The 12,678-nt window shown below is 36.7% G+C and overlaps 1 protein-coding gene and 1 non-coding gene across 15 annotated transcripts in view; one reads left to right on the top strand and one right to left on the bottom strand.

The window, feature by feature from the left end:
* Positions 1-12,678, top strand: part of CCDC158 (coiled-coil domain containing 158) — a 119,787-nt gene that overhangs the window by 10,723 nt on the left and 96,386 nt on the right. For all 14 annotated transcript variants that reach the window (XR_004263709.1, XR_004263708.1, XM_032261114.1 and 11 more), the window contains one exon: positions 6,442-6,584. Coding sequence is in view for 12 of the 14 variants with exons in the window: in XM_032261111.1 (XP_032117002.1) it covers positions 6,515-6,584 (70 nt within the window). In the remaining 2 variants the exon portion in view is untranslated. The remainder of the gene's footprint in view (positions 1-6,441; positions 6,585-12,678) is intronic.
* Positions 7,568-7,639, bottom strand: LOC116538642. The gene has a single exon (XR_004263721.1). It is a non-coding gene; the product is annotated as a small nucleolar RNA SNORD50 (small nucleolar RNA).

Below are 12,678 nucleotides of genomic sequence, written 5' to 3'. Positions count from 1 at the left end.
ATGTTTATTTGAATCAGTCCTGAGGCACCTCAGAATTTCCCAAGGAAAACATATCTGCAGACTGGTTCTAGAAGAATACAGATCAGTTCTATAATATCCCCAGTCTCTGGTTTCTGTGGAAGGTAGGGTGGTTCATCATCCTAGGACCTTGAGTCAGTTGAAGAATCCAGGAATCTAAATAGAACATACATTGTAAGTCATCTATACCCAATCAAAATAGAGCTTGGGTCGGGCACGGTGACTTATGCTTGTAATCCCAGCACTTTGTGAGGCTGAGGCAGGTAGATCACTTGAGGCCAGGAGTTCGAGACCAGCCTGGCCAACATGGTGAAACCCTGTCTTTATTAAAAATACAAAAATTAGCCAGGCAGTGGTGCCACATGCCTGTAATCTCAGCTATTCAGGAGACTGGGGTGGGAGAATTGCTTGAACCTGGGTGGTGGAGGTTGTAGTGAGCCAAGATCACACCACTGTACTCCAGCCTGGGTGACACAGCAAGACTCCATCTCAAAACAAACACATACACACACACACACACACACACAATACCCATAGAGCTTGGATTCTAAATCAGTCATTCATTCTTGATAATCACAGGAGAGGTCCGCCTTAAGTAGCAGCCATACAAAAAGAAATCAAGGTGAGGATTATTCACACTAGGAAAAGTTTAAGTTCATATCCACCATGGCCTTTAGAATCCAAGGAAGAGAAGTCAGAACCCAGGAGATACTTTTAAGTGCCTTATCTCAACTGTATTACAAAACCTAAGGCTTGTGGTTTTTCTCCAAAAGTCGCCTCTTTGTGGTCTGTGGTTTCTTAGGCCTTTTTTTTCTTTTTCAACATTCCAATCAAATATCTAGAGTAGAATAGTTACATAGATATTGCTTGTTAGAAATGTAAGGTTCCTTTTAATGTGAACCTGTTCATAATTTTAAATCAGGCAGAACTGTTTATAATAGACCTTGGGCATATCAGAAGAGGCCAAGATCTCACTTCTGTATTTTACTCAGAGATTTAAAATAAACACATGTAAGTTCATGTTATGATCCCCAAATCAACCAAGTACAGAGTGTTTTTTTTAACAATTTTATGATTTATTGAAACAAAAAAACCTTGCTTTTTCTAGAAATCTTCAATCATTTCATAAGCTTTATGCCCGAAAATAGGAAAAATATTTCAATTACAAAAGTGTCACAAAAGTAGAGAAACACTGATGACTTGACCAAATTGAGGATATATAGTCGGCCTAAAATAGTGAAAATGAATTACAAATACTATTTAAGTACAGATTTTTATTACTGTAAAATACACACATAAAATAACTACCAGCATTGGCAATAGAGGTACTAAGCATCCTCTTTACAAACAAATGGTTGTTTTAAAACTCTTGTTTAAGTGAATAAACCTGTGTTGTCTTCTGTAAACGACTAATTTTCTAAGAAAAAAATTTCCCTCTGAAGGACTGCTGCTTTCCGAGAGCCTATTATGAATCAGTGGTACTGGGTTCTGCTGAATAACACAAGCATTCCTCATCTTATGTCAAAGTAAACAAGTATGATTTCCACATCAGAATATTCTAAAACCAAACCTCCATCTTGCATCTTTTCTCTATTCTCTAACTTCTGGTTTTAGTTCTGCTTACCTTGGTCTTAGATTCTGTTTCCTGCTTAATACTAAATCTTTGATGTTGAATTACTATATGATTTTCCAGTATTTGGTTGTAGTTCTATACATGTCCTATTTGTTCCTCTATGCTTCTGATGGATCTCTAATTCATGATAACGTTACTCACCAATTTGAACTTTCTTAGTGTCATTCATTATCCCGAAGAATCCCAAAATGTATCATTTTAGTGTGTCAGAAAAATTGTACAACAAACATTCACAATGAAACTTGCTTAAATGAGAAGGCATGCTTCTTGTACACAGCATAGTCATTATTTATAAGCCAGTTTGAAAATCCTTTTCTTTCAATAGTCAGAGTTCTTTTTTTCCTCAAGTGGCAGCCTCTTCTATTTAGAGCATTTAAATTGCCTAGAAATTTTGACTAACATTCCATTTGTTATAATTCTTTATGGAATATCTCCCTACCTACTAATTACTTCCTAAAAAAGGATAGCATGAAACATGCTAAGGTAGCTATGTTCTGTCCTTAACTGTAGCTTTGACAGGTGGCATCTCAGTAATCAAAAGGAAGAAAATGTGAGTAAAATAAAAAGGAATTCCATTTAATAAAAACTGTTTAGCTCAGGGTTTTTAAATATTTAAACACTTTATGCTTACAATCATGAATTAATGTAAAAATGATAAGTAGTGTGTTTTATATGTGATTTTCCTCTATCATTTTAGTGGCGCTCACCCACATCTATTTTGTTTTTTAAAGAATCAAGATTTTGATTCATTAATTTAACCAATTGTTTTTCTGTTTTCTATCTTAATTTCTGCTTTTGCATTTATTATTTCCTACTTGTGCTTTCTTTTAGTTTACCCATGCTTCTTTCTTTCTTTTTTTTGAGACAGACTCTTACTCTGTCACCCAGGCTGGAGTGCAATGGTGAGATCTCCGCTCACTGCAGCCTCTGCCTCCTGGGTTCAAGTGATTCTCTAGCCTCAGCCTCCTGAGTAGCTAGGATTACAGCCACTCACCACCACACCCAGCTAATTTTTGTATTTTTAGTAGAGACGGGGTTTTACCATGTTGGCCAGGCTGCTCTTGAACACCTGACCTCTGCCCGCCTCAGCCTCCCAAAGTGCTGGGATTACAGGCGTGAGCCAGCGTGCTCAACCTAGTTTACCCATTTTTCTATGTTTTTGTGTTAAAGACTTAATTAACTTACTTTTATTATTTCACTTTTATTGATATAGGTGTCCAGGGCTAGGAATTTTCGTCTTTTTACTACTTTTAATGTATGTCACAGATACGTACTGTTTTCATTATTATTTTTTATAAATTATTTAATTTCAGCTTATATTTACCTTATCACATAAGAGTTGTTTAATAGAAGGCATTTTAATTTCCAGGTGGAAAGGCCCTTTTAATTTGGAAGTTTTGATTTTAATTTCTAGCTTGGTTATACTGTGACCAGAGGTGCTGTTTGTAACATTTCTGCTTTATGGAACCTACTGACCTTTTATTTGTGCCCTAGAATATGATTGATTTTTGTGAATGTGCCATGTGCCCTTGAGAGGAAAGTATATTGTCTTATATCAAAGTATGGTGTTCAATATATAGCCAAAGGATCTACCTTAGTGATTAGTTCTTCTGAATCTTTTATATCTATCTCTATTTATTTTTTGTCCACTTGGCCTGTCTCATACTAATTGTCTGTTAAAGTCTTCTATTATTACTGTGTTTTCAGTTCTTACCGTATCTTCTGTGGATTTATGCTTTATCCAGGTGCTTGCTGTGTTATATGGTACATATCTTTATTGTGGAATGTGGCTTTTAACTTCAAGTACACTGCACTTTGTTTTAGTTAATGCTCTCTGGCTTGAAGACTACTTAGTCTGGTATCAGGATTTTAACCTGTGCTTTCTTATTGTTTTCATTTGTCTGGCAAATTTTTGTTCATCTTTTTATTTTTAGCCTTTTTGAATCTGTGCGTTCTTAGGCATACTTTTTTGTACATAGCAGTTTTTTTTTTAGCCAATTTGAAAATCCTTTTCTTCTAATAGGCGAGTGAAGTCCCCTTATATTTATCAACATGACTGTTTGGCCTAAATTCTGTGGTGTTATTTTCACATTATTATATTATCTTGTGTAATTACTGATTGTGTTATATTTGTTAGAGTTTATTTGGTGTTTCTTTTTCATGTTTTCTTTTTAAAATTCTTTGTCATTTAAGAAGGTTGTATTTTTTACTCTCGTGGTTACTTTTGTATTAATGCTTTTTATAGTGCACTTTTAAGCCCCCTTTTTCTTACTTGATCTTTTACTTTATGTCAGTTTTAAGTGGTGTCCTTTGACAATCTATTCCATTTATAACAGTCTGTGGTCTTTCACCTTCCACTTTTTTCCCTCTTCCCCCTGTTTTTAGTTACATTTATTCTCTGTTGTTAAGCACATAATATTTATATCACGATTCAGTGCCATTACCTCATATTTGTTTTTCTCAACTCTATAACTGAATATTTAAATATTCACTATCAGTCCCTTTGCAGTTGTCTAAGTCTTGTTTTTTAAATGTTTGTCTTTATCCTTTTTTCCAAATTTAGTTTAAAAAATTTAGAACCTACACAAAACCTTGAAGATCTTCACTGGTTGTAGACACTGCCACATTTTACGGTGGTCTTTTGGGTGACTGAAGCTCATTTAGTAGAATCCTCAGCAGAGGCACACAGCACAGTGTTCTGGTACAGACAAAACTACTTTTTTATGGCTTCAAAACCTTTTGAAGGTGATCTTGCCTGGCTGTAATTGCCTTAGTTTATACTTTCTGTCCTTTGTTGAAAGTACTACTCCACTCTCGCCTTACTGTGTGTGTTGTTTTTAATAACCTAGTGCCAGTCTAATCTTCTTGTCTTTGTAAATTATTTCATCTTTTTTGTCTGGAGGCACTGAGGATTTTTTCATTATCTTTAAAGTCTTAATATTGTTTTACTAGAATATGTCTCAGAGTTGATCATTCTTGGTCAATTTTCCCTGGTATGGAAAATGTATAGATTGAGGTCTTTATTTCTAGGAAATTTTCTTGGATTATAATTTTAAATAATAGTTCTGTTTCATTGTTCTATGTTTTTCCTTTAGGAACCCCAGTTATACTCAACCTCATTTACCTGTCTTCCATTTCAATATTCCTATATCACTCTTTTTTTTTTTTTTTTGTCTTCTTTTCTTCTTTTTGTGGAGAATGGGGTCTTGCTCTGTTGCCCAGGCAGGTCATGAACTCCTGGGCTCAAGCTATCCTCCTGCTTCTGTCTCCCTAAGTGCTGGGATTACAGGTATCACCATGCCTGGCTCACACCCTTTTTACTTTTTTATCTTATTTTTTATTCTCATGGTGGTTTTCCTGATTTTCTTCAGTACTTTTATTAAATTTTTATTACAACCTATCATTGCTTGTGTACTTTGTGATTCAGTCTTTATTTCTGATATAATTGTGTCTTTTTCTTCTCTGTTTTTCCTAACTTTAATCAACTCTTGTTTCATCTCTTCCTGTTTGTTTGTTAGCTTATTTTCTTTCTTGTCCATTTTTATTCTTTGGCTTTACATATCTAATTCAGGGTGATTTTTCATACCCCTAAATGCTTGTTTGAGCATACTGGGTTCAGTTTGAAGTATAATGTTACAGTTTTCTTTGGCTTCATGTTTGTTGTTTGTGGGAGAGACTTTTCATCAGCAGAAAAGATTGTATTCATGTTTTCTGACATTTTGCAGTGGATATAGTCTGCTTTTATCTATTCCAATTCATTTTGTGGACAAGGTTCCTACTTTAAGACTGCCTTCTGCCATGCAGTTTCTTTGTGGGTAGTGGTGTTGGGTGGGAAGGGTGGAAGGAGGATGGTATATCCAGCTTGTGTTTTGTTTCTGCTGGTTCCTTAATGTTTCCCTCTCATTTCCTTCTTTCCCTTGATTGCCATGGCCCCAGGGGAGACCACCTTTTCTCTCCATATCTCATTCTCCTCAAGAAACACTGCTTCTCTGAGGCCACTACTTCTTCAAGCCCTTACCCCATTGTCAGGGCTATGGACTATCAAGTTCCAACCTGTGCTTAATATTTTGGCCTTTACTTTTTTACATCTGGGGGTGAATTTGTCTGTACTTTCTCTGTCTTCTGCTTACCTCTTCCCTCCCATTTTCTGTACTCCTAGGCTTGTAGTGGTGGTAGGTGGACTGTGGGAATTCTTTTGGAAAAAGCTTTTCCCTTTACTTGCAGATTATTTGCTGGTTGTGGTACTCTCTGTCTTCCAGTGATGCTAGGGGTGTGGAGTGCCTGGGTGATCTTATGGCTTTTTGGGAGGATAAGAGGGAGATTTGAAATCAGACCACCACCTCTGTTCTCCACATTCAGAATTCTCCTCTTAGCGTAAATAAAAATGTGAGCACCATTTGACGTCAAAGAAGTTCTTCAACTTTTATTAATGACTTCTATTTTGACGATTTGTGGGTTTTGCTAAAGAGATATTTTCTTCCATTATTTGATGGTATAACTTTATGAGAAACCTCCACCCCAAATCAGAGCACTACTTACCACAATAATTATTAGTTTTAGATTTTTGGGTTGTCTTTAATAATCCACTTGGCCATTAAAATTAACAATTTTCACCAAAAGATTGTATTCATTTATTAGTTTTATGTAATATGTATTTCTGTATAAATAATTATTTTTCTGGAGAAGAAATTATTACTGAATTTCAAATGTTAATAAAGTCAGTTCCTGTTCTTCTATGAACTTTTTCACATAGTACCTTATTAATAAGATTGAATCTCTGTCTTCCATAGACAGGAATCAAAAGAACCAAACAGGAAACTATTCATACTTCAAGATCTCTAAGAATAGGTAGCAATATTTAATATGGAATCAAAAGCATGTGAATCAAATAATGAAGATCTTCTATCAAGTAGTGGCATCACATCTAATGGAGGTATGTGCCATTTATAAAACAAAATGGGAAAAAATTAGAATTAACCAATCTTCGTGATAGTCATTCAAGCTGCTATTTCTTGTATATTTTGATTTTAACCATGTGGGTTATAGACCATGGTCATGAATGTCTACCATATTGTTTATAATTCTGTTTTTTTAGGAAGAAATTCCTAGTCTTTTAAGGAATTTTTTGGTTTAAAAAATGTTTCTGCATTGAGGTACTTTAGCCTCAACATGCACCATGCATCCCTAATGCCTTGTCTTCCTCCTGTGTTTCTTGGTCTACCCTAAGTCAGAATTTTGTGTCATTTCACTTCTTTTTTTTCACCTGCTTCTACATCCAGTCAGGTACTGAGGCCCTACTGATTTTACCCTTGAAATGTCTCTTGAATCCGTTTTTCCCTCTCTATTTCCATTACTGCTGTTCTGGCTCAGGCCCTCATCACCTCTGATCCAAATTATTTCAATCAAAAGGTGATTCCTATATCAAGAAAACAGACACAATTTTAATAAATAGTTGGGATTTAATACAGGGAATGGGTACATAGGTGTTGAAAGAGCTCCAAAGCCTAAAGGGATGAAACAACACAGAGATTACCAGCTGTAGGAAGCTGCTACCAACCACCCCTTTGGCTAGAAGGACAATGAGGAAAGCAGCTGTTGTAAAGGCGTGGAAGATAGAGGTAGAACCACAGAGACGGCTGCTTGGAAGGAGCTGAAACCACCATTAACTACCAGATGCCCATCTGAAGCAGTGAGAGGATCATGACCTTGGCTTCCCACCTTCTGCTGCCTTTGGCTCTTCCACTAGTTTTCCCATTGCAAACCTACCCAGAAGAGAACTAGAAAGGGAACCTGCAGCACTCAACAGAGAAAGGGAAGGACAGAGAATGCATTCAAGGGCAATCAGGCAAATGACCTGCACTTTCCCTTTCTTGCCCCTCTCTCCTTATTCTTCTCTTCTTTTCGGTTTAGTGACCTGTCTCAGAAGCCAGATTCATATACGTTTTTTTCCAGGAGAAATTCAGATTCAAAATAGGATAATCACAGATATAACATTCTTTTCGTGCATGCAGAGTTTATTCTCAGTTACAGACCTGTTTTACTGGTTGGCTTAACAACCTTTCTTTCAGCACCCTTATTGTATAAACGTTTCTGCTTTTCAATATGCTCCTAATTTTAGGATGCGATACGCACCCTAAAATGCCATTGTTATCTCCACCCTACCATACTCCTCTCCGCTGCCCACCTCCACTTGCTCACTTTCTGCATAGCCACATCCTCATACTCATAATTTGCACTGGCAGGTAGTTCACGGGTTGTCCCTCCCTGCTAAGGTACATCATCATCCTGTAATACTGTCCTCCTGGGTGACCCACCTAAGATCTTACACTTACAGCTTTTTGACCTCTTAAATTCTTATTATTTTAAGCTTTACTCTAGTTACCCACTCCCTTATTTTGGATCTTATTACCAAGAACTGATAGACTTCTGAAATTCAACCTCCTGTCTTTTTTTTAACATAAACTCACGATTTTATTGTTTTTATAATAAAATAAAAGATGACACTGAGAACTGGATCCCTTGGCCCTTTCTCTTCTTATCTCAACCCAGTTCAAAAGGCTTGCATCTCTTAGATCTGAAGTTGGGTTCACCGCACTCAAGGCCTCAGCACAATCTTCCTGATAGTTTTAGTCTTTTTTCAGAAAATCAACTTAGTCTTCCCGCTTTAGCCATTCTGCTTCCTGTCATCATACTGCTTTTTCTGGGCATACAGAGAATCCTTGCCCTTCTTGTACTGTGTCACTTTGTGGAGGGTGCTTGCCACACATTTTACAGAAAGTCTGGTGGGTTTTAGGAATATTAACCATGCTTATTTGTGGGAGTGCTGTCCATGCAGAAAGAAAGTTGTTTTTTTTTTAACCTCCTGTCTTTCAACCGTCTCACTCCTGTATTCCTAGAGTACACCTATTTTCTGCTCATGAAAGTAGTGGCCCCATGTTAAAAATCACTTTTTCTTTAAACAATAAATGGCTTAGATCCACACCTTGAGACTCTGATTCAGTAGGTCTGGAGTGGAGCTCAGTCACTGCTGTTTTTTTATTTTTTTATTTTTACAGCTCCCCAGGTGATTCTGATTTACGACCAAGGTTGAAGAGGTTGAGAACAACTACTCTCAGTTCTGCCATTTTCTCCAAAATTATCAACCTCTTTCCATCTTCACTTTCTTTTGTATCATTCTGTGTTTCAGCCAGTCACTTGCCAGTATTCTCAACTTCCTTTCCCCTTTGTTATTCTCTTGCACTCTTACAGTAAAACACAAATCCGTATCAGGCTGACTGCCTTCTCCATTATTATTTGAGCTGCTGCAAGATTGTGTATTTGCTAGGGAAAATACACAAATGTGGATTTTCCACTTTAAAGTAAGTCTCTTATCTCAATTGGATGCTGCCAAGAAATCTTTCTCATTACCTTAGCCAGGTATCTTTCCAGTTTTCCATAATACTTATTTCAAAATTACACCATTCTTAACTCCCCTCCCCTGTCTTCTTCTTTCTCACTCTCAGATAACATTATTTCCTAATTTCTAGAGGAAGTAGAAGCCCTTATGCTGGTCCTCTCTTTTCTCCCCATGTCCTGTGCTGAAGGTCCACTATTTTACATAGCCCATGCCTCCTTCTCCCATAGCTCTTTGGAAAAGTTAGCTTCTTAATTCACTACCCATGTTTTACTTCTCATCCCCCACTGTCACCTCCTCTCCCCCTTCAGTGATCAGGTTCAGAAATTATCCCTGCTCATTCATATCTTCAGCCTCTTTCTCTCCATTTGCACCTTTCCATCAATAAAAACATGCCAACACTCTCCCAATCTAAAAACACTGACAAATACATGTAATGCACAAACCAAAACAACAAAACCCTTTTCTTCAACCTGTTCCTTCCTGATCTCTCCTTCATAGCCATGCCTTCTAAAAGAAAGATCTGTATTCCCTAGCTACATTTCTTCACCATCCATTCACTCTACAACCTACTGCCTTACAACTTTTGAGCCCAGTATGCCAATGAAATCACTCCGGCTGATGTGGCCAGATTCCTGTCTTTACTAAGTCCAAGGAACAGCTTTTATTTATTTATTTATTTTTAATTTAATTTAATTTAATTTTAAGTTTCGGGATACATGTGCAGGACATGCAGGTGTGTTATATAGGTAAATGTGTGCCACGGTGGTTTGCTGCACCTATCAACCCATCACCTAGGTATTAAGCCTTGTGTGCATTAGCCATGTATCCTGATACTCTCCCTCCACCTGCACCCCTAAGAGGCCCCAGTGTGTGTTGTCCCCCTCCTAAACAGTTTTTTATTTTGAAATCTTGTGAAGTTGTAGGAAAAATGGAAAGAACAATATGGTGACCACCTTACATACCCTCCAGCTGGATTCACCAGTTGTCCACATTTTGTCATATTTGCTTTATCTCTATACCTGTAATATGTGTCTCAGTTTGCCAGACTATCTGAAAATTACTTGAAAGCATCATGATTCTTGCTTTAAAACTTGAATATGCACCTCCTAAGAATAAGGATGATTTCCTACAAACCACATTATTATATCTAAGATTAATACTGCCAGTACAGTATCATCTAATGTGTTCATATTTAAATTTCTCCAGTTGTCCTCCCAAAAAGTCTTAGGTATTTTTACTAATCTAGGAGCAAATCAAAGATCATGAATTGTATTTGCTTGTTTGATATTCTTATTGTCTTTAAATTTACAACCATTTTCTTTCTCTCTCTCTCTCTTTCTTTCTCTCTCTCTCTCTCTCTTTCTTTCTCTCTCTCTCTCTCTCTGCATGTTTCTCATGGCATTGGCTCTAAGAGTTCAGACCAGTTATTATAGAATGTCCCCATTCTAGAATTAAAAATTTTTTTTTCATGTTCAGATTTAGATTAAACTCATTTGACAAGAGTTTTACATAAATGATGTATATATATACACATATATAAATTATATATATATATATATTTTTTTTTTGAGACAGAATCTTGCTCTGTCACCCAGGCTGGAGTGCAGTGGCATGATCTCAACTCACTGCAACCTCTGTCTCCCAGGTTCAAGGGATTCTAATGCCTCAGCCTCCCGAGTAGCTGAGATTACAGGCATGTACCACCATGCCCAGCTAATTTTTTGTATTTTTAGTAGAGATGGGTTTCATCATTTTTCCCAGGCTTATCTTGAACTCCTGAGCTCAGGCAATTTGCATGCCTTGGCCTCCCAAAATGCTAGGATTACAGGTGTGAGGCACCACACCCAGTCAAGTGATGTATACTTTTACAGCATACACCAGGGAACACATAATGCCATATCCCACTAATTTAAAGTTACATTTTTCCCTTTATAATTAACATGTAATCTATAGCATATCTTTCGAAACCTTGTGAATATCCTGCTACTAAATAATCCTTCATTCAATGGCATTAACATCAACTAAAGATCCTTGCCTAAATCAACTGTTACATTGATGATTTTCTGATTTTATCATAGTTATTTATTAGCTGATATTCTTCAGGAATAAAAAAGCTTTCCCTATAATCATTATAGAACCATCTTTTGTTTTTTAATTCAATGTGCTATGATGCATTGTTGTCACTACTGTTTTTGATTCTCAGTTGTATCAAATTTGACTAGCCTCTTAAAGCTGGATCCTATGTCTTTTTAAAGGCATGACCTCAATTTATTGCTTTCTGGCACATCAAAACCTTTCAGGCTCACCTTGTATTTTGCCTGTTCCCTCAGACCTGGAATCAACCATTTTGCTAGGAAGTCCTTGTTCCTTTTAGGAGGGAATCATATTTAGAAATCAAGATCTGACATGCATATTGCTACTGAGGTGCCGTTGTGTCTAGGACCTTTCAGTGAATAAAGCTTGGAAGTCGATTTTTAAAAATCATAAGTTATATGCACTGATAACTCAAATTCAAATCCAATACCATAGAGTTCTTCCTTATCATTCATATTTGTGTCTTTCCTACAGTGAAAACTGTAATTTCCAAAGACTTCAGTACATTTGTTCATTTCTCTCTTCTACAATACACACGAACTAGTTTCAGAATTATAACAACACTACCAGAATTATAACAACACTACCAACATTAGCAACTTACTAAGTAGGTAAGGCTGGTTGTACAGTGTTCTAATGTCAGCACTGTGTTCTAATGTAATTTGAGGAAACAATTTTCTTTTCTCTGTGAGGTGGTTACCAATTTCCTTATTTACTTAGGTTTACTTGTTTCTGTTAGTATTTAACTTATTTTCATTTTGTTTTTAATTTTATTTTTGAATAGTGTAGCACTTACATGGCTCAGAAATAAAAACTTTGTGAACAGTATACTTTAAATAGTCTTGCTTCCATCCCTATCTGTACCACTCTGTTTCCACCTATCCCTATACCCCACAGATAACTGCTTTTATGAGTTTCTGTTTTATTCTTACAGTTTTTCTTTTTGCAAAATTAAGCAAATGCTACAAACACACACAAATACATATACTCTTCCTTCCCCTTTCTTACAAAGAGGAGGGAAATTAACCTCTACCTCCTCAAGGGAGTAATAGAAAATAATTTTTGGACATATTTTAAAACCACCCCCACCAGCTTGCCTTCTGATCACAAATTATATACATTTTGTTCACATGCAAAATACATTCACTCTCTCCCAAGAAGGCCCCTAACAGTCTCATCCTGCTACAGCACTAGCTTAAGGTGAAAATTGCTTTATCTCTTCACTTGCGTATTTTCTCCATGAGACCTTAAGCTTCTTCAGGGTTTAATAAGGGAATCAGTTAGCATAAAGTGTACACAAAATTATGAGAAAGTTAATTAATGGGCCTGGTGCAGTGGCTCACGCCTGTAATCCCAACACTTTAAGAGGTTGAGGTAGAAGGATCACCTGAGGTCAGGAGTTCGAGACCATCCTGGGTAACATGGTGAAACCCCGTTTCTACTAAAAATACAAAAAATTAGCTGGGCATGATGACGTGCACCTGTAATCCCAGCTACTTGGGAGGTTGAGGCAGGAGAATTGCTTGAACCTGGGAGG

The sequence above is a fragment of the Sapajus apella genome, unplaced genomic scaffold, assembly GCF_009761245.1.
Source record: "Sapajus apella isolate SASKATOON/1434 unplaced genomic scaffold, GSC_monkey_1.0 scaffold121, whole genome shotgun sequence".
In the NCBI taxonomy this organism is placed as follows: domain Eukaryota; kingdom Metazoa; phylum Chordata; class Mammalia; order Primates; family Cebidae; genus Sapajus; species Sapajus apella.
Note: the sequence above shows the minus strand (reverse complement) of the source record. Positions and strands in the feature narration are given on the sequence as shown.